Here is a 26,610-nt window from a genome sequence, read left to right on the forward strand (position 1 = left end):
CATTTGAAAGTGAGGGAAGCCTATATTGCCACTACCTGTGCTTTGCAGGCTCTTTTTGTCTGAAGGAATCTTGCACTACGGCCTACGTGTTGTATCTCCAGTGTGTGTCCGCGGGTTGCTTGTACTTGTGGTACCTTACTCCTCCTGGTATGTTTATTCCAGGGAAGCTTATTGACAAGCTAAGCCATCTGTGGATTTTTAACAGCTGAGGATCTCTCTGTCCCTGAATAACCATCAGGAGTGATTTATAAAAAAGAGAGCTTTTGAGTATCCCTAAAGGAGTCCATAAATGAACATTTAGGCCGGTTAGAAAAGATTCTACAAGACAGATTGCTGACGCAAGTCCAAGCCATAAAAGTCCCCACAGAAGTCAATTCTGTTACTGAATACAGCTCATTAACAGCTCTCTGCAGCAACATTAGAGTTCCTGAGGAAGGCCTGGGCCCAAGTAGATAAACTAAGGGCAGCTGAACACAGGAGATGAAACAAGATGGAGGATGGTCCAATGGCAGGCCTGAGTAGTTTCTTGAGTTGTGCTTTTTTTCTTCTTCATTCTGAGACTTGTAGTCTTTGACTCATTTTGGGAACATTTTAAGCAAGTTGAAACTCGAGGGAGGTTCATCTTAGAAATGTAAAGCAATTTCTCGTGTGAGGTCATACCCAGTCTCTAGGCTTTTTTTAGCTCTCTGTGCTGTTTCCACTCACTGCAAATCAAAGGTGGCATTTAAATGCCAAGATAATGTCAGCTACATAAAAATTATTGACATGAATTCTGATTTCAGCCTAGTTCCTGTTAAAATGTTCTTCTTTACCATAATAACATACATGTTTTTATCCCCAAAATGCTAAAGAACTGGAGGGCCTACCCAACATCTAGAGTGTTCACCACTGATTATTGGGTTTCTTTCTGTTCTGCTGCTTGATAGCCCAACAGTTTAGTTGACTGTACATTTAATTTACTGTGGTCAGTAAGTTTGTATATACTTTTGAATCATCCACCACAACGCCCTTGGGCTTATCTGCAGCCGCATTCCTCTGCGATCATGTTGGGGTATGGTCTGAGGAGCAGGCCGTCCTCGGTCAGCGTCCAAACACTCAGCTTTCCGTACTTCTCCGGCACGCAACACGGGCCACGTCCCAGTGCTGCACCGCTGTCCCTCATTTTGATGAGCAAGATGACGTGGTTGTTGGTCTCGCTCACCGTGTGCTGCGGCAGCACGCACGGACCCTCGCAGTTGTAGGCGACATACTTGGTAGGGAGGATAATGTTGGTGTGCTCGTGCTCGAATCGCAGTTTCATGGTGAGCTCCTGGAGCTGGCAAAAGGCCTTGCTGTCTGTGCTCCGGTTCTGTCGCGACAGTGTGGTCCTCTTCTTCCAGTACGCTCTCACCGTCTGCATGGCCTTCAGCATTAGCAGCGAGTGCAGTTTCTTATGCCCGTGGCTGCCTTCTTTGTGCATCATGCCTCGTGGTCCTGATAAGCGACCTAAATCGAAGGAGCCGTAACAGTGGTCCAGGAGGTGTTTGAGAAGTTTGGCATTATCTCTGATTACTGGGAGTTTCAACAACTCTTCCAACACAGCGTGGAACTTCTCCATCAACTTCTCCAGAAGTTTCCCCTCCAGCTTTCCCTGTACGAAGTGGCGCTCTAGCAGGGTCTGACTTCCTTTCGGGAACAGGAACACCAGAGGCTCCTCCGATTCCACCAGCCACTCAATGGCAGCCTTCTCTGAGACATTGAATGGGTTGGACGTTGAGGTCTCCAAAGTCTGGTTGTCGGAGTCTATAGGAAGCACCAATGTTTCTGTCTGCTCTTTGAAACTGCTTAGCACCTTCCCAACAAACTTCGCAAGGATCTCCAGGAAGATATCAGTGTCTACCAAAGGAGGGTACTCGACGTGATCAGGTGTTCTTATAGCTTCTGTTTTGATTTCTTGTGTCTGCCTGCAGAGAACAGAATTGGTATTTGTTAATATCAATTGTTACACTGTGTCACTGGAAAAATATCCCTATATAATGCATAGAAGCCTGCAGCCCCTGAACTTGTCTTTAATTATCAGTCTTGTTATAACATCAATAGATGCCTGCAATAAGAAAATAATGTGGCTGCTAAACTGTAATAAGTTATACCAGTTGTGTTGTGACATCACAATGCCTGTGCCTGAGCCAGCAAATACTTATTATATGAAATAAAGTTCCCCCAACTGTATATTATAAGATTGCAAGTCACTTCATAGTTCGCTGACCTCATAAAGGCACTCTGCGTGTGGCATCGCACCTCTGTATTGTGACTTATTAATTCTCTTGATATTTACAGTAAGGGGGGTTTATAGAATGTGTGAGAGAGGCTGTATGTTCTCTATAATGTTTTGGCTTCATGTTACTAATACAATTGCCTGATGACATGAGAGCATGCTTGTAGTAAGAAAATTATGCACCTTGGAAATTAGAGAACAGAGCCACACAGTCAAAATCCTATTGCATAAATGAGTCCTTTGTTCTATTTAAGTGGCCTTGTTAAAAGAAACATTGAGGGTGCAGTGGGAGGGACAACCCATAGACAAAGGTGGCAGTGTTTCCCATGTAGGTATTATTGATAAGAGTCCATCTTGAGGGATTGTGGCTGGAGTGAGCCATCGAAGGAAGGGGAAATGACAAATTGGGGTGAGAACGTACCCAGGCTTCGGATAATGGTATAGAACGACGACTACTTCCGTGGATATACCGGTGCACACGATAGATGCAGCTAGGCATTCACAGAACTTATCCTAAAGCATGCCTGGAAAGTTGTGGTTGTTGCAGGTTTCCATGCATAGCCTGAAAAAGGTTTGCAAGCTGCAGGAAGATGTGCATTTCCCCATGCAATGTTGTAGACATGTGGGTGAAAATTCAAACCTCAGTCCTTCAAGCTCATACTACAAAATGAACTGTGAGCCGGGGGCTGGCCTGCCTCTCACCTCCCTTCTGCAACCAAGAAATGGAAGCAACCAAACCACTCTGGAATTAAATGAATGCGTGTGCATCCATTTTGGAGGTTCCTTCTGGACCAGTACACCTTCTATTACCAGGTTTCCCTGTAGAATCCATCTTGGGACGTGGTGGTACTGATTTCAAGCAGAGTGGATGATTTCCCAGCCACTGGTGTTGTGAAGGAGACACCTCCACCACACTGATGGAGAAATATCAGCCATATTTATTGTTTCCCGCCATGGCAACATGTTGGACCCTTGAGGCGCCTCTGGAAGTAGCTTCCTCAGGTGATAAACATATATTTCAATAACTGTACCATTCCTATCAGGCATGGTAGAATCGCTGTTACGAGTACGGTGCCTTTAAAGGTGTGTCAAACGTGTTCACATTTCTGTCAGGCTTTTCAGCCACTAGGTATTGCTTTCTGTCGGACCTCTCTCATGGACTGCGGTGCACAGAGTGCCCATACACATAGCAGAACCGAAGGTGTAACACTTGCGTTCACTTATGTTTTCCATCATGGCCTACCAAGACCAGAGGCTTTCCTCCTTTTTTCTTAGCAACTAGTGATAAGCATGACTTCATACAAGTTCTTATACGACTCGTATAGCAAGCTTTGCGCACCGGTCCATCAAAAACCCAACCTCAACACTCTCTGGAAAGTCATGATTTCACTCTGTGACAAGTTGCCTGAACGTTTATGCCAAAATAAATCTCAGATCCCTGCCTCAAACTGTAATAGACGCACAAGAAATGAAGAGCACAATCCTAACACTACTAACGCACAAGGATAAACAAAAACAAAAAATTGTACCAACTACTAATCTTGGGTTCTGGAGTAATGCGCACTCTCCAAAAGAAGTGCTTCAATGCCTCGTCAGGGGTCGTACGCACTATATAAATACTTTTACAATTTACATAAAGTAGGGGACGTGCAAGGAGGCCAAAAACAAATGTAGAGCTCGTCAGTGATTGGTTGAGTGTTGTATTGAAATATGGAAAAATCAGTCTACATGTCTTAACTGGAGAGAAATCTAGAAGACACTTATACCCCAATATTGAGATCTTCTATTTTAGCTTTTTCCTGATAAAGCACCAGTGTATCTGGATAAGGCCCTGGGAAATGTGGTCTTAGGTGTTTGACCAGATAGTGAGTTAGAATATCAGTCTCTCCACGGTACTTTCTCCGTATGCATGATTGTCCGAAAACTCAACTCACCTGAATTCAGGATCAGATACAACATCGAGGTCCTCTCCATCATTCTGAGTCCAAGAAATTGATGGAGGTCTGTTCTCCTTCCCCGCTGATTTCTTCTTGACCAATAGAAACAAGGCTGGGGTCATCCTCGTGAAGCATTTGTCATCTGTACCAAACAACCACCGCTGCAGCTCTTCATCCATGGCCACCGCTGGGAAAACAGAGACACACAGAGCTCTTCAGAGATTGATCATCTGGACAGCATGTAACACACATGACACCTGTGTCATTTACAAGGCTTTACGTTACCTTTCTCGTCGTGCCACAACTGTAGTGTGAGGGTGAAGTGGAGCTTTCCCTGCATGAAGCTCCGGTCCGTGCTTCCAACGCTGAGCACCAGGTAGCGAGTTCCCTCAGAAAGACAGACGGCCTGTGGGCAGACAATACATTATTTGAAATTGGTCTTCTGTGTCTCCTCCAAGGTCTAGTAGCCCCTGGTCTACCTGTGCACTCAGTGACCCTTCCAAGCCTCCATACCTATCAAGGCATGAAACCGAGGCACATATAGCCTGCCCTAGTGGTAGAAAGCACGACAGGCGCACCATACCAACAGCGACACTCTATAAAGGCTTTACCCCTATTTACGTACTAACTGGGTCATTTACCCCCAGTGGTTGGAGCTAAAAAAACAAGCATTGGAAATGCAATAGGTCTCGCAGCATTAGAGTTAGTGCTTTTAGAATTGTTTATGGGTTTTTTGTAAATCTTTAGCCTTGGCCTTGCGTGTGTATCAATGCAGCTTTAGCAGGCAAAAGGCAAAATGCACGTTCTAGGCCCCGAGTGGCTACACTGAATAATCCTTCTAATCACAAACTAACTAAAAATTACTCGAGTGCCTGCTCTCCACTTTTTTTAAGTTGCCTACAGTGTTCAAATTAAATACCTACTCGATAACATATAACAATGTCTAATGCACCACACAATTCATCTAACACCCTGCCAGTAATATTCGGTTTCTGTGCGTGTCAGATAACTAATCTCCCTTTATTCACTGTTGAAGTATTCTGAAACGTTCTCCTGGCATCTAGAGTACACGGGTTTCTTTCCTCTAGTATTTGTAATTTAGAAAAAAAATGCTGTTAAAGCAATGCAACGACTTAAAGACTGTTGTAGAGTGTAGTAGATTTGTTCAAAGACATAGTCCACAATTCAACGACCATCCTTCACATTACAGATATCAAAAAACATTGGTATAGTGGTGCTGTCAAGCACTTCAAAAGTGAAGTACGGCTGTTCTTCTACCAAAGATACATCCATCTTTTGTAGTTATAAATGTTTCCTGTTCAAACTGGTCAATTATGTTTTAAAACAAATTGATTTCCAGTGTTCCAAATGACCTCAAAAATAGGGACATGGTTTCCCGCCTACTGTATTCCTCCCTGGGGGCTTTTGGACACTGGAGTGCAAACAGTGGTGGTTGAGTACAATCGCTACTGAAAGCTGGGGAAAACCGGGGCCTTAGACGTCTGCAGCAGCGAAGTACCCCTTTTGCGCACTACGCAGCCTGGCAGCAGTGGGGGCAGACGGACGGCAAAACTGGATGTGGCGACTGGCTGTGATAACTCAGGGCGGTTAGTCTCCAGTGTGAAAGTATGGATGGTGATAGTTGCTTAGGCTGGAGGGATGAGGCTGGGCATGCACGAAGGAGAACGTCTAGCGGAGAGCTATGGCTTAATCGGGATGTGCCTGGGAGTGAGACGGAGAAACAACTCTGGGGCATTATTGCGTTTTGTGTGACCGGTAGTAAAGTAAAGTCCACATTTATAAAGCGCACAATCACCCGTAAGGGTCTCTAGGCGCTGGGGGCCGTCAGGAAGATTAAGCGAGCTATTGGGGCCACACCTCTCCCGTAAGAGAAAGGAGAAATCTGGATGATTTGCTGAGTCTGGGAATTGAAGCATTTTGAAATAGGTGCCTTTGTGGTGAGTTAAGGCCCGGATGCATGTTGCCTGATAAGTATGGAAGATAAACATAGGAACAAGGACGATTTTTAAAAGCACAAGGGGAAAGCACAGCGCAAAGGCAACAACACTTCATCTATGCTGGAGCCAGAGCTGGGGAAAACCGGGGCCTTAGACGTCTGCAGCAGCGAAGTACCCCTTTTGCGCACTACGCAGCCTGGCAGCAGTGGGGGCAGACGGACGGCAAAACTGGATGTGGTGACTGGCTGTGATAACTCAGGGCGGTTAGTCTCCAGTGTGAAAGTATGGATGGTGATAGTTGCTTAGGCTGGAGGGATGAGGCTGGGCATGCACGAAGGAGAACGTCTAGCGGAGAGCTATGGCTTAATCGGGATGTGCCTGGGAGTGAGACGGAGAAACAACTCTGGGGCATTATTGCGTTTTGTGTGACCGGTAGTAAAGTAAAGTCCACATTTGTAAAGCGCACAATCACCCGTAAGGGTCTCTAGGCGCTGGGGGCCGTCAGGAAGATTAAGCGAGCTATTGGGGCCACACCTCTCCCGTAAGAGAAAGGAGAAATCTGGATGATTTGCTGAGTCTGGGAATTGAAGCATTTTGAAATAGGTGCCTTTGTGGTGAGTTAAGGCCCGGATGCATGTTGCCTGATAAGTATGGAAGATAAACATAGGAACAAGGACGATTTTTAAAAGCACAAGGGGAAAGCACAGCGCAAAGGCAACAACACTTCATCTATGCTGGAGCCAGAGCTGGGGAAAACCGGGGCCTTAGACGTCTGCAGCAGCGAAGTACCCCTTTTGCGCACTACGCAGCCTGGCAGCAGTGGGGGCAGACGGACGGCAAAACTGGATGTGGCGACTGGCTGTGATAACTCAGGGCGGTTAGTCTCCAGTGTGAAAGTATGGATGGTGATAGTTGCTTAGGCTGGAGGGATGAGGCTGGGCATGCACGAAGGAGAACGTCTAGCGGAGAGCTATGGCTTAATCGGGATGTGCCTGGGAGTGAGACGGAGAAACAACTCTGGGGCATTATTGCGTTTTGTGTGACCGGTAGTAAAGTAAAGTCCACATTTGTAAAGCGCACAATCACCCGTAAGGGTCTCTAGGCGCTGGGGGCCGTCAGGAAGATTAAGCGAGCTATTGGGGCCACACCTCTCCCGTAAGAGAAAGGAGAAATCTGGATGATTTGCTGAGTCTGGGAATTGAAGCATTTTGAAATAGGTGCCTTTGTGGTGAGTTAAGGCCCGGATGCATGTTGCCTGATAAGTATGGAAGATAAACATAGGAACAAGGACGATTTTTAAAAGCACAAGGGGAAAGCACAGCGCAAAGGCAACAACACTTCATCTATGCTGGAGCCAGAGCTGGGGAAAACCGGGGCCTTAGACGTCTGCAGCAGCGAAGTACCCCTTTTGCGCACTACGCAGCCTGGCAGCAGTGGGGGCAGACGGACGGCAAAACTGGATGTGGCGACTGGCTGTGATAACTCAGGGCGGTTAGTCTCCAGTGTGAAAGTATGGATGGTGATAGTTGCTTAGGCTGGAGGGATGAGGCTGGGCATGCACGAAGGAGAACGTCTAGCGGAGAGCTATGGCTTAATCGGGATGTGCCTGGGAGTGAGACGGAGAAACAACTCTGGGGCATTATTGCGTTTTGTGTGACCGGTAGTAAAGTAAAGTCCACATTTGTAAAGCGCACAATCACCCGTAAGGGTCTCTAGGCGCTGGGGGCCGTCAGGAAGATTAAGCGAGCTATTGGGGCCACACCTCTCCCGTAAGAGAAAGGAGAAATCTGGATGATTTGCTGAGTCTGGGAATTGAAGCATTTTGAAATAGGTGCCTTTGTGGTGAGTTAAGGCCCGGATGCATGTTGCCTGATAAGTATGGAAGATAAACATAGGAACAAGGACGATTTTTAAAAGCACAAGGGGAAAGCACAGCGCAAAGGCAACAACACTTCATCTATGCTGGAGCCAGAGCTCACTCATGGAGAAACAAGACGGAGGGAAGAGAGGGGAGGGGGGAGGAGAAATGCGACACGGCGGGAAGGGGCAGGCAGGATGACTCAGGGGAGGGGGCGGAGCGGGGCAGAGCGGCATGTGGGTGTGAAGAAGCCGGGCCTTTGAAGTGAAGCTAAGCTTCACTTCAAAGGTGTCGGAGGAATGCGGGCGGCTGTGCACGCGCTTTTAAGCTCAATGCACATGCGCATTGAGCTTAAAAGTCACGGGCACTGCAAGGAATCGCCACGATTCCTTGCAGTGTGGATAAAGAGTGGATAACTCGCAATACTCTCGCCTTGCTCGATGCGCATGCGCATCGACAGGCGAGACCTAAAAACGCCTTCGAGCACTCATTCTGCAACAAAAGTTCAAACAACACTGATTCTTGACGTCAGCCCTGGCAAGGTTTTATTTTCTTCAATAGATCTACATAGGTCCAACAAGTGTTTCGGCGTTAGTACTATGTGCCGTTGAATTCTTCAGGGCATAAATTTGAAAAGTGTTTCCAACCAACACACTGGTGCTAAAATGAGTGCAAACAGTTCTGACACCTCCACATGGCAAGGTAAGGCAGCATCTGAGTGTGCCACCTAGTGCTGGTTCTAAATTACTGCACAAAGGCCAGTCAAATTGCCTATTTTAAGTGTATGAGGAGGATTTAAAGTGGGCCAAACTCAATTTTGTCTGGATGTTGTAGGGTACAAATAGCGCTTCACGCTGAATTCAGCCAGGCATTGACCAACAGATGTTTGCTTTTGGTGAATGCCCACACAAAAAGTAAAAAATAGGAAAATTACACTACAAAACAGATTAAAATATTCGTTGTTCATATTACACTCCATTGTTTGATCAGCACAAAAAACGTACCATGCCAAATTGTGTGCTAATCCTAAGTCAGACACAAATGGAAGTGAGTGCCGAAACAAGATCACAATATTCCCCAGTCCGTTTTTACCTGTACGATTTCCGCCAGGTAAAACCAGGTGAAAATTTTGCAGAATAAGAGCGCATAAATCAGTTTGTGAACCTTAGAGCTGAGGGAACAATGTTCAGTTAGTGCTCCATCCATAACATGGGGTGGTGCAATAATTGTACAACCGCTAATTACTGCACCCACATGTGTAATAAGTGGTAGGTGCACAATTAAAGCATTCGATTTTGGGCCGGAGACCTGAGCGTAGAGTAAACATTCACACCAGTGACAAAGAAGCAGAAGGATTATGCATGAAATTATACACATTGAAAACCAGAGAAAAAAACTAGGTACACAGACGGGAGGAGTTGATGAACATTTATTTAATACAGTCAGAGACACTCAAGAAAATCATACACACACAGGTCGTTGGAGAAGTTAAAATAGAAGACGCTTTTTGTAGGTTTTTGCCTTCAGTAAGACCCTATAGCAGCATTTTTTAACCTATGGTCCGTGGACCCTTGAAGGCCTGCAACTCCTACTCGTGTGGACCAGGACTGCTTAGACAATTGATTTTAACAGATGAATAAGGGTTATATAAATGAAGCACAATTAAAAAATGAAAATATTTAATCTTCTGTCAAGTGAAGGAATTAAAAAAGTTGAAGGCTAACAAGTTGGTGCCCTCAAAATGATTCATGGGAGCAGTCCAAGAACATTAAACAGAATATACTATGGATGATAGGTGGCCCTAGTTGACATTAGAGAGGCTTCGGTTTTTCCATTAAAATTTTAATTTTTTTATATTTGTGAATAAAAATTAAAATAGGTCATTGTGTGTTGATTTGATGAACGTTTGTTTCTGTATTTTTGTGTATTGTTTTGAGGTTCAAATCATCTAAATTGTTTAGGCCGTGGTCCTCGGCTTAAAATGATTACTCAGTGGGGGTCCCTTGATTCCAGTAATGATTAAGTGGGGGGCCACAGAAAAGAAAAGGTTAGGAACCCATAGCCTTGTGATATATGCAGATCTTGCATCTTTCATGTAGTTTTCCACTCTTCATTTCACAGTAAAATACTGATCAATTTTTCTATGAGGTAATCTCCTTCCATTTAAACAGTTCAAGTTTCACTAAGGTACTTTTCTGATATCATGATGTTTTGCTGCCATTAAAGCTCCTCTGAGGGAGTCTGTCTAGTGAGGTGGTGCTGACTTTGAATGCTGCAAATCAGTTCAAATGGTAAAATACCCAGATATCTCTTCCAGCAAAAACATTTTCCAAAAACAACTAGACTGGCCGTCTGTTAAAGACGATCCCGGCGAAAGAAGCCAATTGGATGGATGAATTTCCAGGGTCTCAGGAGAGAATTCAAAATGTGTCCAAAATTCTGCAGCCGATGTTGGGAAAGTCATACATCTGCCACATAGGCATAGGAGAATAGGAGGATTTAGGAATGAATGATGGAAAGTGAGCTTGGTAATGGTATAGGAAGGAGACAGGGATTTGGTAGGCAGAGCAGAATTCAGGAAGGAGAGGAGGATTCCAAAAGAAAAGTAAGTTTCGGAAGGAGAGCAGGATTTGGGAAGGAAGTCAGCATTAAGGAAGTATAACAAGATTTGGGAAGTTGGGCACAGTTCCAGAAGCATAGCAGAATTCCTGAAGGAGAGCAGGATTCAGGAAGTATGCAGCAAAGAGAGCAGAATTTGGGAAGGAGAGCTGTATTCAGGAATGCGAGCAGTACTCCTGAATGAGATCTGGATTCTGGAAGGACTACAGAATACATACTAAGTGCAGGATTCAGGAAGGTTTCAGGTGTCAGGAGGAATTTAGGATGGACATCAGGATCGGTAAGGATGGAAGATGTTGGATGGAGTACGGGATAGAGGAAAAAAAGAGTAAAACTTTGGAATGAGACCAGGATTCGGAAAGGAGAACAGGATTTGGGAAGGCCAGCAGGATTCCTGAAGAAAAGCAATATTCGGAAAAGCGACTAAGGTTTGGCAAGAAATATCAAACAAGAGAGTAGGATTCGAGAAGAACTGTCATTTTTTTAGTAAGACAGGAGGATTGGTCATACCTGCTTCTGGTGATGTCCTCCTCCAGCAGCCGCAAATGTGATCCTGGGCTTTTTCTGGAGCTTTCCTTTCTCCTCGGGGTAGAACACCAGCAGGGCAGACTCGGGCTCCTCCAAAGGGAAGCTTTCCTCTTCCAACATAACCTGGAACAGCAGCCTGGTTTCTAGGCCCCATTTCACTGTTGGAGAGAGAAGAAATGTCTAAAATGTGGCATGGAGCACCAGTGTCCATACCTTCAAGGCATCTTCATCTGTAGCTGCCTTTAAGAGACATCCCACCCTAACAGGACTCTTCAGACCTACATAGAGGCCTGTCCACCTCTGTTAATCCCATGGGACCTTTGGAACCATGGAAGTAGTCAAGAGTTTGCCCGTCGCCCAGAATACAAAAATAACTCACCCAAACAATGCACCTTGAGACTTTGAGGTACGGCCTGCTTTTGCCGCAAGGTTTCATAACATCACAGTGCTCATGAACGTTACAGATAACAATCACAGCCATCATGGGTACTAACCGACACCCAGTAGCGGCCCGTGCAGGTAAGAGTGGTGAGACGGGTGGGGAGGTACTCAACAGACAATGAGGGAAAATGAAATAAATAATTGATTTTACCTTGTCAGCTGTCAAGTCCGCACCCTGCCTCACCGCTCTTACCTGCACGGGCCACTCCAGCCGACAACCACAGACCACCCTGGGCCCCACTGCCCCTGTGAGAGACTTTGTCGGGGAAAGATATTATAAGAAACTTTGAGGCATACATCAAGTAGGATTCTAAATGATGCTCTTTAGAATAACATGACTGTACAAGCGGTATGGTACAGTACTGCCCAATAGAAAGGCATACCTCACCAAAAACTAGATCTAACCTTCGAGTATTCTGATTCGAGAAAAAACAGTCAACTTTTTAACTTCAAGCAGCGATCCGTCCCCGAAAACCAACAACTTTTCAACATCTTCGGCCACATTTGGCACTTCCGAGTGTGTGCAGGATCTATGTGTGAGGTGAATCACTTGTAGGCTTTTTTAATATTGAGTGTGACATTTTATTGGATGGGCTGTTCAAGGTAATATTGTCCTATAGGAATTCATTGAGCTCTGATGTCCAGAGAATAGTGATGTTGGACGGGAGAACCAATAAAAATGTTTTTTTTAAAGTGTGACATTTTATGCCTTACAGCCACTACTTTCTCTTGAAGTTAGAATGAGCAGTGCTATTAAAATAAGGTTACTGTACTTTTTTTAAACACAAAGTCATTATTTGTTAGTGAAGAACATTTTCAATAGGATCTGGCGAATGTGTATTTATTTATTTATAAAGTTGTATATAGCACAAGCAAGATCCCGAAGGATATCAGAGCGCTTTACAAAAGTATTGTATTATTTTTTAAGAAAGCTTTCTATTTTGCACATAAGTGATTCACTGTGTGCTAAAATGCATAAATATTGAAGTACTTATGCAACCGAATGCTGTGTTTATTGCTATATAATTTGCCTTTCATTCATCCATAATTTATTCAACCCTGTTGCAAAGTTTGGCCGTCCATTGCCACATACCTGCAGTTGCCCTGGCAGGGGCGGCTTCTCCACTAAGGCAGAGCAGCATCACCCCGCCGAGCAGTTCAATAAGGAAAAAATAAAAGAACTCTTTGTTATTATCACTTTATTTTTCCGTTGTAGCTCGTCTGGGAGGGGGTGCGGGCGCTCACAGAGGAGCTGGAGTGGTTTACACTCTCTTGAGTGCGCATAACGGTTTGGCCAGCCGTCTCGGACCAGCTAAACCGTCATGCACGCTTTGCATATTCTCCACCAGGCTGCATTATTGCCAGGGTGCAGAACATGCCCAGGCTGCCTGTCCCCGTCTGAGCGGCAAACCTCGTTGCACAGAGCAATGCAGCATTGTGATTGGCTTAGGGGAGCCTGGAAGCCTGGGTGCTTCCTGTTCCAGTCCTGGAAGCGGGCCTCAGGGGAAGAAAACGAGAGGCGACGGCAGCAGCACACAGGTAAGTGATTGTTTACATTTTTTTTTCATCCCGCTCCCCACGTGACCCATCCTCCCACCGCCATTAAATAGCAGTCGCCACTGTGACCTGGGTATGGAAGACTTAAATGACAAGTTGTTGCTGTATGTAAGGCCATTGCTACCAGTACCTAAGATGGTTATAAGTAATCTCTCAAAACACTAAGTTAAACCAGTACCGTATACTACAGAGTAGCAGAAATCATGAGGAACCTAGAAGGAATGGGCTGATGCAATCATGCAGCCACACCTAACATGGGTTTGTTGGGTAAGCAGATAATTTACACCTATTAGGCCACCTGTGGTCTAATGGGTAAGGATATAACCTACACCTTTCAATTTTCTAATGGGTAAGTATATAAATTATACTTATCAGTTGTCTATGTTATAAGCAGATAAATTACGCCTATCCGTGGTCTAATTTGGTAAGTAGTTAATTTACACACAGCAGTGGTGTACTTTGTAAGCAGATACATTACACCTGTCAATCTTCTGATGGGTAAGTAGAAAATCTAAACCTATCATTTGTCTAATGGGTAAGTAAATAAGTTATGCCTCTAAGTGGACTTCTTTGTAAGCTGATAAACTACACCTACTAGGTGACTAATTGGTAAGGAGAGAAATTACACCTATCTATAGTTGAATAGTTAGCAGATAAATTACACCTATGCGTGGCCTGATGGGTAAGAAGAGAAATTACACCTATCTGTGGTCTAATGGATTAGTACATAATTTACACATTTCAGTGGTCTAATGCGTAAACAGACAAATGACACCTATTAGTGGTATATTTCCTAAGCAGACACATTACGCCTATCAGTGGTATAAGGGGTAAGTAAATAATTTACACCAAGCTTCTCCAATGAGTAGCTCATGAGCTACTGGGAGCTCTCCAGCTACCTGCAAGAAGCTCTCCTGTGTCCAGTCCAGTCGACTAAAATGAAAGCTTTCGATTGATGGAATATATGTATACCAAAATAGTAAAGCATGTATTCGAGACAAAAATGTGTGTATTTTCAGAACTGATAAATAATGTTTGAATTTCCAAAATATATTTAAAGCCGATATTTGAGTGATAAATAATGCAGAATTTGGGAGGTTTATTACTAATGTTTTTACTTTGTTGCCATGGACATTTAAACTATGACTCCTATGTATTATCCATGTAAAGAAATTTCAGATTGATAAAGCTTTTTTTTTTTTTACATTAACGCTGGCAATCCTGCCTGATGCACAGAGGTCATCAATACAGATAATTTTACATAGGGCCGTCACTAACGTAATATTGTCTGATGTGGTCACTATTACAACATTAATGATATTAGTTGTTCAGCATAAATTGTATTGATTATAAGTAGTTCTCATTATGATGAGCTGGTTTAATAATGTATATATTTTTTAAAGCAGCTCTTACTACAGAAGTGGTTTAAGACTCCTGAGCTACACATATCAATGTGCTAACAAACATATTTAAGCACCTATCAGTGGTGTATGGGTAAGGATATAATCTACACCTAACAATGGTGTAATGCGTGGATAGATAAACTACACCTACCAGTAGTCTATGGCTAAAGAGATGATCCACACCTATCAGTTTTGTGATGGGTGGATAGATAATCTACACCCCTCTGTAGTGTAATGGGTGGATAAACACCTATCAGTGGTGTAATGGATAGATAATCTACACCCATCTGTGGTGTAATGGATAGATAATCTACACCCATCTGTGGTGTAATGGGTGGATAGATAATCTATACCCATCTGTGGTGTAATGGGTGGATAGATCATCTATACCCATATGTGGTGTAATGGGTGGATAGATCATCTATACCCATCGGTGGTGTAATGGGTGGATAGATCATTTATACCCATATGTGGTGTAATGGGTGGATAGATCGTCTATACCCATCTGTGGTGTAATGGGTGGATAGATCATCTATACCCATCTGTGGTAATGAGTAGATAGATAATCCACACCTATCAGTGATGTAATGGGTGGATAATTTTACACCTACAAGTGGTGTGATGGGTGGATAGAGAATTACACCTACCAGTGGTGTAAAGGGTGGATGGATAATCTACACCTAAAACTGGTGAAAGGGGTGGATAAACACCTATCAGTGGCGTAATGGGTGAATAGATAATCTACACCCATCTGTGATGTAATTGGTGGAAAGATAATTTACACCTACCAGTGGTGTAATGGTGGATAGATAATCTACACCTACAAGTGGTGTAATGGGTGTATAATCTACACTTATCATTGGTGTAAATTGTGGATAGATAATCTACACCCACCAGTTGTGTCATGGTTGGATATATAATGTATACCCATCTGTGGTGTAAATTGTGGATAGATAATCTACACCTATCAGTGGTGTATGGGTGGATAGATAATTTACACCTACAAGTGGTGTATGGGTGGATAAACTACACCTACCAGTGATGTAATGGGTGGTTAGATAATTTACACCTACAAGTGGTGTATGGGTGGATAGATAATTTACACCTACACGTGGTGTATGGGTGGATAGATAATCTACACCTACCAGTGATGTAATGGGTGGATAGATATTTTACACCTACATGTGGTGTATGGGTGGATAGATAATTTACACCTACAAGTGGTGTAACGGGTGGATAATCTACACCTACCAGTGGTGTAATGGGTGGATAGATAATATACACCTACCAGTGGTGTAATGGGTGGATAGATGATATACATCTACCAGTGGTGTATGGGAAAGGAGATAATCTACATCCATCTGAGGTGTAATGGGTGGATATACACCTGTCAGTGGTGTAATGGGTGGATAGATAATCTACACTCATCTGTGGTGTAATGGGTGGATATACACCTGTCAGTGGTGTAATGGGTGGTTAGATAATCTACATCTACCAGTGGTGTCATGGGTAGATAGATAATGTACACCCATCTGTGGTGTAATGGGTGGATATGTAATCTACACCTTTCAGTGGTGCCACTGTGGATAGATAATCTACACTTACTAGTTGTGTAATGGGTGGATAGATAATATACACCTACCAGTAGTGTATGGGAAGTAGATGATCTACACCACCCATCTGTGGTGTAATGGGTGGATATACACCTGTCAGTGGTGTCAAAGGTGGATAGATAATCTACACTCATCTGGTGTATGGGTGGATAGATAATCTACACTTACTAGTTGTGTAATTGGTGGATAGATAATATACACCTATCAATTTTGTGATGGGTGGATAGATAATCAACACCCATCTGTGGTGTAATGGGTGGATATACACCTGTGAGTGGTGCAATGGGTGGATAGATAATCTACACCTGTCAGTATTGTAATGTCAGTGGTGTAATGGGTGGATAGATAATCTACACCTGTAATGCTTTGGTCTGTTGTCTCAGGAGCGTCACGGAACCAGAAGAGAATTCCACACCTTCACCCTATCACCAACATGTGTTAATTGCAATACCAACACCGTGAATGGTGACCAGGGGGAAAGAGGGAAACAAAACAAGGACTATAGGGAGAAAACAAGGTTTCTGCAATCTTCACCGAGATCAGGAATTCTGCGCTTCAGGAAAACGTGGCAGCTGTGTAAAGAGAACACATGTAATTAATATCAGACCCCCCCTTGCTCTAAGGTGACTTATCTAGTAGAGTGGCTATATAGATACCTTAATCAAGGAGAACTGTAAGCATTAAGGTTTCCCTCTGATGTCTGAAATCATGTATATGTGGGTTTCGGGGTAGTGATTTTAGGATTCTAAAAATAGAGAACAAAAGATATTATACTGGTGCTTAAATTGTGTCGTACTACGCATGCGTTATTTCATGCGCATGCGTGCTGCTGGACCTTTCGTCTTTTTGCCAACCATCTTCCGTGGTATTATGCCAACCACGGCTACACGCATGGCTACAGGCACGACAACACCCATCAGTGGTGTATGGGTGGATAGATAATCTACACCCGTCAGTGGTGTATGGGTGGATAGATAATCTACAGCTGTCAGTAGTGTAATGTCAGTGGTGTAATGGGTGGATAGATAATCTACACCTGTCAGTGGTGTATGGGTGGATAGATAATCTACACCTGTCAGTGGTTATAGATGGATAGATAATCTACACCTGTCAGTGGTGTATGGGTGGATAGATAATCTACACCTGTCAGTAGTGTAAGGTCAGTGGTGTAATGGGTGGATAGATATTCTACACCCATCAGTAGTGTATGGGTGGATAGATAATCTACACCAGTCAGTGGTGTATGGGTGGATAGATAATCTACACCGGTCAGTAGTGTAATGTCAGTGGTGTAATGGGTGGATAGATAATCTACACCTGTCAGTGGTGTATGGGTGGATAGATAATCTACACCTGTCAGTGGTGTATAGGTGGATAGATAATCTACACTGGTCAGTGGTGTATGGGTGGAAAGATAATCTACACCCGTCAGTGGTGGATAATCTACACCTGTCAGTGGTGTAATGGGTGGATAGATAATCTACACCGGTCAGTGGTGTAATGGGTGGATAGATAATCTACACCCGTCAGTCGTGTATGGGTGGATAGATAATCTACACCTGTTAGTGGTGTAATGGGTGGATAGATAATCTACACCCATCAGTGGTGTATGGGTGGATAGATAATCTACACCTGTCAGTGGTGTAATGGGTGGATAGATAATCTACACCCTTCAGTAGTGTATGGGTGGATAGATAATCTACACCAGTCAGTGGTGTAATGTCAGTGGTGTAATGGGTGGATAGATAATCTACACCCATCAGTAGTGTATGGGTGGATAGATAATCTACACCGGTCAGTGGTGTAATGGGTGGATAGATAATCTACACCTGTCAGTAGTGTAATGTCAGTGGTGTAATTGGTGGATAATCTACACCCATCAGTAGTGTATGGGTGGATAGATAATCTACACCCGTCAGTGGTGTATAGGTGGATAGATAATCTACACCTATCAGTGGTATATGGGTGGATAGATAATCTACACCTGTCAGTGGTGTATGGGTGGATAGATAATCTACACCCGTCAGTCGTGTATGGGTGGATAGATAATCTACACCCGTTAGTGGTGTAATGGGTGGATAGATAATCTACACCCATCAGTGGTGTATGGGTGGATAGATAATCTACACCTGTCAGTGGTGTAATGTCAGTGGTGTAATGGGTGGATAGATAATTCTACACCCATCAGTGGTGTAATGGGTGGAAATCTACACCCGTCAGCGGTCTATGGGTGGATATATAATCTTGGACTCTGGAAAACTGGATTATAATCCCAACTATTACCACCAGCAATCTCGCTAGTACCGCTGTCGACACCCCACACATTTTATTGTCTCTACTACAACCACATCATCGCCAGTGCTACCACCATCACACTTCTGTCACTATCACCAGGTTCGGTTTGTGTGTTAAAGTGTTGTGTGTGCGTGTTCGAGGAAGGGTGGTGCAGGCATGCTTGTGAAAAGAGTTACAAGTGTGCGGTCTGTAGGAAAGTAATAGCTATACCTATTGGCTTTGTTATCTCTTGATGTTATCCAGCTTTTTTAATGGACCGGGACCCTCCAGGTCCAAGAACCAGCAGTCCTTAAACCTGAACTTGAAATGGGTCTTTATCAGGCCCTTTGCTCGTGTCCCTAACTTTACTAGGAAAAACACTGATCCATTTCTGAACAATGACTGAATTTCACTGAAGGTAATTTATGTCAGCTACATAGTTCCTGTGTACATTTCACGTTTTGCTTAATTTTGCATTCTCTAGGAGCTTTTTCCAGATGTTGTGTCTGTCATTTTTTTTTTCATGCAGCATATTCATCTTGTATAGCGCCTCCTGTGAACTGGGTTGCCTCTAGGAGTCTGTGTGTGTTCTGGTTGTGGGTGGGCAACTATAATAGGCCATTATTGAGGCCTGTGGAGTTGATCCTGAAGGGAGCAAAGGTTTTTCATAGTGCCCATCAGTGGTTCATACAGATGTTCAGGACGCATGCTCATCCAGTCCTTGGACGCTCTGCAGAGCGCACAGAGCCGTAATCACGTGTGTCAGTTGTAATTGTGAATCTAAGTGAAAATGTGTGAAGGAGGTAAACAGCTGTCGAAATATTGACAGGTCAAAGAAAAAGAAAGTTCGGTGCATACAGGTGCTGAAGAGGAACGAGATGAGGTGTGAGATATGCATAGGAATAATTTCAGAAATATGTGCAGCATCAAAGTGTGTATGTGTTTAACAGAGTGTGACACTGCAGAGGAAAGTGGTGTGAAGGGAAGCACTGGAATGGTCGAGACATTGTCAAGACCACTACCTCTCCCACAGACCTTCGCGATGTTTAATTCACAGTCCTTTATTCCAGAATTTAAACATTTTCAACTCGACTTATTCTCAACAAAACGATTGTTTTTACTCATTTATGTAATACTGCTAATCAGCATTGTCAAAGCCAATAGGGGCGCTTGTTTAGGTGCCTGTCTGTTATTGTGTGATCTGTCTGGATGCAATAAAAGCAAGTTCACAGAGAGGCAGCAAGGTTTTACTTTACATGTTTTAAGCCACAACCTTATTTACACAGCCCACGCCTCTTGGAAGGACTCCTATTTACGCATTTTAGGCCAAGCCCATTTTTTTTAGACCTCCCTACTTTTTTCATCCTACTTAAAGCTCTGATGTTAGCTGCCATTGTTGCCCTGCCGCACAAATATTAGCCTTGCAGTAGTGACTGACAGCACTGGCAAGTGTTCAAAATAAATCGTTTTTTTCTTTGTTGAATAGAAATGCAAACTGGGTACTAGACTGTTTCCCGTCGGTTTTAAAACAAAGAAAATAGACATCCACTATTTCCCCTTTCCGTCCTGTCATCCATTCATTCTTTCATCCAGCATTCAATCTATGTGCCGTCTAGGAACCTTAGATCTGCACAACAAAAACTGTTGCAAGTCCCTAGGTTCAAGCAGGCACGATGGGGAGGAAGGAGCTTCTTGCTGAGATCTGCCAAATCGTGGAATCTTCTTCCGCTAATAATTAAAAACAGGCCAAATCTTAAAGCATTTAGGAAAGCATTAAAAACATGGTTATTTCGATCCGAACTCTAATTTTATTTTGAATACTAGCCTCACACGTTCTCCGAGTCCTCAGCGCCAAGACGCCTCTGAGCATTCGTTGCGCTTTATAAATTCAAAAATCAAATCAAATCTTTCATCATTTCATCCTTACACTCACATATCCATCATCCCTACATCCATCCACCTATACATTCACCCCTTGCCTTACACATCCATCAATAAAGCCTTTCATCCATCAATTGATCCTTCTTGACATGCATCTTTCTGCTCAGATTTCGATTTACTCTGCCATCCTTTCACGCGTCCATCCACCTATTCATTCATTCATCCATCCATCCACCTGTCCGATCACTCCTCCTTTCACCTTTCCCTCTCCGATGACCCTGATCCATGTGTGTGCTGCTCAGCCAGAGCTGTGTTTACTTTCCATTTGGGGACTTGAAGTCCTGAATGGGAAGAAGGGGGACCAAAAGTCCCAGAATCCAAAGACAACCACGTGATCTAGCTGAGCTACTAGCCAAGGGACCTGAGAAACATGAGTCCATATACAAATACGAGTATTATAGATCACTGAAATAATGGCACTCATTTTTTTACTACTTATATTATTTGTTTTTTGCAGTGTGAAATATACTCTGTAAAACGGTTTTATGACATTTTCTTGCAACAAAAAGAAACTACAACTCCCAGAATGCTTCAAGCAAGGGATGGAAAAACGTCGGTCTAGAGGAGTTCGGTACGTGCCAGATGTTTAGGCTATCTACATAAGTTTAATATATTTATAAAGCAAATATGGCTTTCCTTTACAGTCAGTGGTTATCAGGCATGTCAGCCTCCACCCCTCGCCACTCCAACTAGGCCTAGAATGACGAGATTTCGCGACGAGCAGGCTACTTGCTTTGCATTCTGGGAGGTGTAGTCCTGAAAAGCCCCAAAATGCAAAGCAATGAATATGGACAGGTTGAGCTAATCACACATGGACTTTAGAACCTTGAGAGCGCTGCACTGCAGACCTGGCTTGGACAGTGCTTTATTTGTATTAAAAAAAAAAGTGGCAGGGCCATTACGCACAGATCCACTGCAGCGGACACAACCCACGTGTCACTTTAAATTGCCGGTTTAAGTCAATGTTGTATCATTTTTTAAGCTATATTAAATGGTAAAATGCCCCACTAATGAACCTTGCCTGAAAATACATATACAGCACCACCATGTTGTGGTTTCTCGTAAACGTGCCGGTGTTCACGAATAAATGAAGGAGCTGAGCACTGGCAAACACCGGCACAAATTAATCATTGGGCAACTGACCGGTGCTTATCCACCTGCTAGCAAAGGGAGCAGGTTGTTAGTGCAGCATGTGTGGTGGCACCAGGGCCCGTGGGTGTGGGGGGCCCGTAATTACACCTTAATGTTGGCTTTCTGATACTATCCAAACGGGGTGGAGGGACCCAATGCGCCCTTACGTACGTCACTAGGGCGAGTAGCCCCCCATGGTTGCTCATCCTCGGTGCAATCTGGTTCTTGTCGTTTTGTTTTCCCGCTCAATCAGGTGCAGCAATTAATTTTTGGAAAGTATCTGGAGCCTCCGGTTACCAGCGATTTTTGGTCACTCACAATCTCCAAAACGCTACCCCCAGGCCACTGGTCCTACAAGCAGTCACTCCTCCTTGGTGTAGCTGCTACCGGTCCACAAATGAGCCGCGCGCCTGGTCAGAGGCGCGAGGCGCTATATAAGGGCCATCATAGTGAAACACAATACTGTGGAAGTTCCAGAAAGCCAAAGTAATAACTGAGATGGACACGCGACTAGTCCCTGGAAGGGGGCGCAATGTCAGCGAAGCATAATTTTTCCCATTCCTGGACTTTGCCTTTACATATCATTATCGGGTGTGTTGGTCCAAATAGCTGAACTAACATGAACCAAGACTACAACTCCCAGAATGCACCGATATGTAAAAGCAAAGTCCAGGAACGGAAAAGTTCAGTCCCTGTTTCTTGGAGCCACCTGGGCACCCTCATGCTGCGGCCACGTGCACACCCTGCCCAAAAAAGAGCATTACCCTTTCTCCTGGCCGAACCCAAACGTTCACATGCACGTTAGGGTTGCCCTGTAGTAGTCTGTCTTGGTTAGACCGGCTTCATTTACATTTTAATCCGCCTATATACAAGGTTTGCCTCAATGTCATATAGCTCAGTCAGTTAATGTACGTGCTGCACTGGTGTGAGAGAAGAAGGGAAGCCGAAGAAAGAACAACATTCAAACAAATTATGGGGAAAAAGAAAGAAAACAAAAAGCAAAGCAAATGCGTGCCTGCCTTTCCTTTTGAAGGCGGATAAAAAGGTGTACCGTTGTGTTTATTAAAATGTTATCATTACCAAGGTGCCGTCGGCTAATTAATTAAATGTGCGGTGTGTAATTTAAACATGGTGATAAAAATGAATCAAAGTAAATGCAATAAACTATTGACCAACTGAGAATCCAAACAAGGTGCTCCGAAAAAGTGAACAAAAAAATGTTCAAGTGTGCAAATAAACAAGACACCAGCAGAATATTTCAGTGAATGAAAGGGCGTTTTTGTTAAGTAAAACAAACTTGAGCCAGAGAGCAGAGCGCACCTGTACGGGAAATAAACAAAGACAAAACACGTGCACTTCGATTAAAAAAAGATTAAGAGTTAACATTTTCTCTAGCTGCAGTGCTCAAATGTATTTATTACGTTTCACGTCGCTTAATACTGGAAATTTAGCTAGTTTGCAGGTGCTCCGAATTTTCCCAAGAGGAAAATACCTGAGCAGTAAAATGATGCGTCAAAGATCACACAGTGCGATCAACCGGGACAGCCGGGATTCGAATTTGAATAACTTTCTTGGTCCGAAAGTGCCAATATAGACACAAGTTTGCGAGCCCTTTTGCTTGTGTCAGTATTATGGTAGAGCGGAATACTAAAGAATACATGCTTAACGGTATAGTGTTTGTGGCAGTGTGCTGCAGTTTCTTGGCGCTCTAAATGGCAAATAAGTCTTACACCAAATATACTGGCTGTCATGTGAGGGCCAACGATAGGATACAACTGTGGCCAAACATTGCAATGGAAAAGTTAGAAAAGTATTTATTTCTACTTGATTAACAGAGGTCAATATTGTTTAAAACTGCAAATGATTTGCAAAAGTAGCTAAATTGGAAACCAGTTCAAATATGTTACTGGAATTTCCACGAGGAACCAGTGATTGAATACACAAGGATTGAGTTAAGCCGGTCACCACCAGGTCACACAGTTTATGTTTCCCAAAAAGCCCTTTTATTTAAGACTTCCATTGGTACCCTCCACCCCTACCGCACATTCATACATGCAGTTTATGCTCACTTTCAAAATCCTTACTTAAACAGTTCATTCTGCGTTAAAAGTATTCGAGTTTCACCTAACATGAATGTTTTTGTTAAAGTACATTTGGATAAACACAATTGTTCATTTAATTCTCATAATCTCGAGTAGGTCTCATGAAGTAAAGTTTCCCTTGTACACAGTCAGATATCCGCCCTCCAACGGAAGACCCAGACGATCAGGATTTCCTCATAAAATACATTAAACTAGAGTGAGTGTGAATGGAGCTCTTTCCCCGGTCAGAGGTCACCGTGAACCTGTGGCAGGGATCATGCCCTCCTGGACCCACACAGGACACAGCTGGCAGGAATGCTCACCTGGGTCAGATGTCCAGCCCACTGTGCCCAATTTACTGCAAGTTACCAGTTCAGCTCAATCCTCACTAAAGTCCTCGAGCTGGTAGATAATGACGTCTTTTACAGTCAGAACATTTATGCTAAATATAAGCATACACAATTTTACCCACAGGTAAGTAGACTGGCTTTGTTTTAGCGTACTCTAAAATCTGTATTAAAAAATTCCCATGCGCTAGCCAGGAAACGTGCTGACCAGCCCTTACCTTCCTCCAGATGTAGCACGATGAGGCGGTGGTCTCTCGGCTCCGCCAGGTGTGCTGCCAGGTGTGTCAGCAGCGGAAGGGTTGCTGGGAGCCCGCCACGCGCACACAGGCCAAACACACCTAGGCCATCTTCTCCCCAACGAGTCGTCCTCAGGTCCTCAACAAAGGCGCTCTCATAGCCGCTGAGCACCCCAGACACTTCCAGAAGCCCCCCAACCCCAGCATCCTTCGGCCTCAGTTTCACTGTGCAGACTGACCCTGCCACCCCACTCGAACTCTTCTGCTGTTGGTCAGTCGCCGCCCATGGTCTTGGCGAGTCCTCGCCACCTTGCGGGATCCAGATGTGTTGACTCGGTCTGGAGGATTCGTCCAGTGCGGCAACTGCAGATTGTTGGCCATTGGTGGAGTGGCCAAGTCCTCGAATTACTCTGCTCTGCTGAACTGGTGCCTCAGCTGGGAAGGAGCCATCCTTTGAGGGTGGGTCAAGACTTTGAGTGACAGGACTCTTCAGGAAGGCTTCACCTGGCAAGGGTAGGGCTTTTGAGGGCGGGTCAAGGCTTTGAGTGACTGGACTCTTCAGGAAGGCCTCGGCTGGCAAGGGTCGGTATTTTGAGGGCGGGTCAAAGCTTTGAGTGACTGGACTCTTCAGGAAGGCCTCGGCTGGCAAGGGTCGGTATTTTGAGGGCGGGTCAAAGCTTTGAGTGACTGGACTCTTCAGGAAGGCCTCGGCTGGCAAGGGTCGGTATTTTGAGGGCGGGTCAAAGCTTTGAGTGACTGGACTCTTCAGGAAGGCCTCGGCTGGCAAGGGTCGGTCTTTCGAGGGCGGGTCAAGGCTTTGAGTGACTGGACTCTTCAGGAAGGCTTCACCTGGCAAGGGTAGGGCTTTTGAGGGCGGGTCAAGGCTTTGAGTGACTGGACTCTTCAGGAAGGCCTCGGCTGGCAAGGGTCGGTATTTTGAGGGCGGGTCAAAGCTTTGAGTGACTGGACTCTTCAGGAAGGCCTCGGCTGGCAAGGGTCGGTCTTTTGAGGGCGGGTCAAGGCTTTGAGTGACTGGACTCTTCAGGAAGGCTTCACCTGGCAAGGGTAGGGCTTTTGAGGGCGGGTCAAGGCTTTGAGTGACTGGACTCTTCAGGAAGGCCTCGGCTGGCAAGGGTCGGTATTTTGAGGGCGGGTCAAAGCTTTGAGTGACTGGACTCTTCAGGAAGGCCTCGGCTGGCAAGGGTCGGTATTTTGAGGGCGGGTCAAAGCTTTGAGTGACTGGACTCTTCAGGAAGGCCTCGGCTGGCAAGGGTCGGTCTTTCGAGGGCGGGTCAAGGCTTTGAGTGACTGGACTCTTCAGGAAGGCCTCGGCTGGCAAGGGTCGGTCTTTCGAGGGCGGGTCAAGGCTTTGAGTGACTGGACTCTTCAGGAAGGCCTCGGCTGGCAAGGGTCGGTCTTTCGAGGGCGGGTCAAGGCTTTGAGTGACTGGACTCTTCAGGAAGGCTTCAGCTGCAAAGGAGCCATCCTTTGAGGACGGGTCAAGTCTTTGAGTGACTGGAGTCTTCAGGAAGGCCTCGGCTGGCAAGGGCCAGTGTTTTGACTGTGGGTCAAGGCTTTGAGTGACTTGGCTCTTCAGAGAGGCCTCAGCTGCCAAGGGGCCATCTCTTGAGGGCGGGTCAACGCTCCCCGTGACGTGGCTCTTCTTTCTGACCTCCTCCAGCCCCTCAGACTCCAGTGACCTCCCATCGAAGTGATGCTCGTATAGCTCAGTTCTAGGTGGTCCAGGTTTCTCCGAATCCTCTTCTTCATACCACCCTCTTCCTCCTCTGTTTGGGGGGTCCCCTGCCGCACGTCCCATAGCCTGACCGTGGCCCACATTTCGAGGCCAGGCCCCGGCCGGAAGCGCCCCCAGCAGCAGACTCACCAGCAGCATACCTCTCATGCTGCCGTGTGCCGAGAAGCAGCCTGCCCATGCGTCTTATACGGGGCCAGGGATGCTGCCTGACAGGGCCTGTGCTTGTTTTCCTCCCTGCCAGGGGAGGCGAGGGCTGATATCTTTGAAATGCGGATAACCTTGAGCAGCCGGTGCAGGATGCAGCCTTCTGAGAGACGCTCCCAGGCGCAGGGAGGCCGCAGTGTCCCACTACAATGAGGCCTTGTGGTGTGTTTCCAGCCTGTGGAGCCGCGCGTCCACAAGGTTGTCTTCCTAAAAGGGAGGGACGCCTGCCTTGGGAAGCCTCAGGTGCGCCCTGGCTGAAGGAGGCCCGGAGCCAGGAGTGCAGTGGGTGCAAGCTTACACACCGCCGCACAGCTCGTCCACGCCGAGACACTGACAATGGGTTGCATGACACCTCACAGCATACACCTACACCAAACGCCCTACAGCGCAATTCAGAAGTACTGTGGATACCACCCCATTCTATAGGCGAATTACACGAACATTGGGGATGACCCTGAACCCTAAAACTTAC

At 45.0% G+C, this 26,610-nt stretch overlaps 1 protein-coding gene across 1 annotated transcript; it reads right to left on the minus strand.

The window, feature by feature from the left end:
• Positions 1-934: 934 nt before the first annotated feature.
• On the minus strand, positions 935-26,081 carry AMH (anti-Mullerian hormone). The gene is made up of 5 exons (XM_078668929.1): positions 24,161-26,081; positions 11,137-11,312; positions 4,477-4,597; positions 4,189-4,378; positions 935-1,943 (listed from the first exon to the last, which is right to left on the minus strand). The coding sequence occupies exons 1-5, from the start codon at positions 26,079-26,081 to the stop codon at positions 1,016-1,018; spliced, it is 3,336 nt and encodes a 1,111-aa protein (XP_078525055.1). The 3' UTR covers positions 935-1,015.
• Positions 26,082-26,610: the final 529 nt, after the last annotated feature.

This window comes from Lissotriton helveticus, chromosome 12 (assembly GCF_964261635.1).
Source record: "Lissotriton helveticus chromosome 12, aLisHel1.1, whole genome shotgun sequence".
NCBI classification, from domain to species: Eukaryota; Metazoa; Chordata; class Amphibia; order Caudata; family Salamandridae; genus Lissotriton; species Lissotriton helveticus.